This window comes from Macrobrachium rosenbergii, chromosome 50 (genome assembly GCF_040412425.1).
Source record: "Macrobrachium rosenbergii isolate ZJJX-2024 chromosome 50, ASM4041242v1, whole genome shotgun sequence".
Classification (NCBI taxonomy): domain Eukaryota; kingdom Metazoa; phylum Arthropoda; class Malacostraca; order Decapoda; family Palaemonidae; genus Macrobrachium; species Macrobrachium rosenbergii.
The window spans coordinates 20,556,518-20,557,500 of NC_089790.1; the positions used below are offsets into that span (position 1 = coordinate 20,556,518).

Genomic DNA, 983 nt, shown 5'->3' on the forward strand with positions numbered 1-983 from the left:
CAGTATCTGTTGTGCTTGTGATAATACTCCCTTTACTGTGAAGCACATACAGGTGGACTCACAAATATGTAGAGAAGAGAAGACAACATCGTATTACAGGCTCCTTATAGGTTCTAAATAATGACGTTGATGTTGATAATGTCATGGACCTTTTAAAAGCTTGTAATTTTTTTATGATATTTATTCGTATTTAGCCGTTTTTATCAATTAAGTTGAATAGTAATTTATCAGTTTTACTTATGAATCTTTTTCATAACGGTACTGAATAATTAATCGGTTGCAGTGCCTGGTTGTCAGACCAGACTTTCATAAATGAGTCTCTCTCTCTCTCTCTCTCTCTCTCTCTCTCTCTCTCTCTCTCTCTCTCAGTGGTACTTTGGCATAAGTGACGAGACCGCGGTGTGAACAACTAAGTTATAACTCGCGTCGCAGAAATGAATCACTAGATTGAACTGACCCCCGGGGTCGAGTTATTCTGCCCATGTCCTAGTTCACTTTCTGCAAACCGTTTGACCTCTTCACTTTCTGCAGACCGTTTGACCTCTTCACTTTCTGCAGACCATTTGACCTCTTCACTTTCTGCAGACCGTTTGACTTCTTCACTTTCTGCAGACTGTTTGACATCTTCGCTTTCTGAAAACTCTTTGACCTCTTAACTTTCTGCAGATCGTTTGACATCTTCACTTTTTGCAGACTGTTTGACATCTCCACTTTCTGAACACTCTTCGACCTCTTCACTTTCTGCAGACTGTTTGACCTCTTCACTTTCTGCAGACTGTTTGACATCTTCGCTTTCTGAACACTCTTTGACCTCCTCACTTTCTGCAGACCGTTTGACCTCTTCACTTTCTGCAGACCATTTGACCTCTTCACTTTCTGCAGACCATTTGACCTCTTCACTTTCTGCAGACCGTTTGACCTCTTCACTTTCTGCAGACTGTTTGACATCTTCGCTTTCTGAAAACTCTTTGACCTCTTAACTT

The 983-nt window shown here is 40.9% G+C and overlaps 1 protein-coding gene across 1 annotated transcript in view; it reads right to left on the reverse strand.

Moving 5' to 3' along the window:
• Window positions 1-486: 486 nt before the first annotated feature.
• Window positions 487-983, reverse strand: part of LOC136832920 (homeobox-like protein HDP1) — a 1,326-nt gene continuing 829 nt past the window's right edge. Inside the window, exon 1 of the mRNA XM_067094579.1 lies at window positions 487-983. This exon is cut by the window's right edge and continues 829 nt beyond it. Coding sequence (XP_066950680.1) covers window positions 487-983 — 497 coding nt within the window.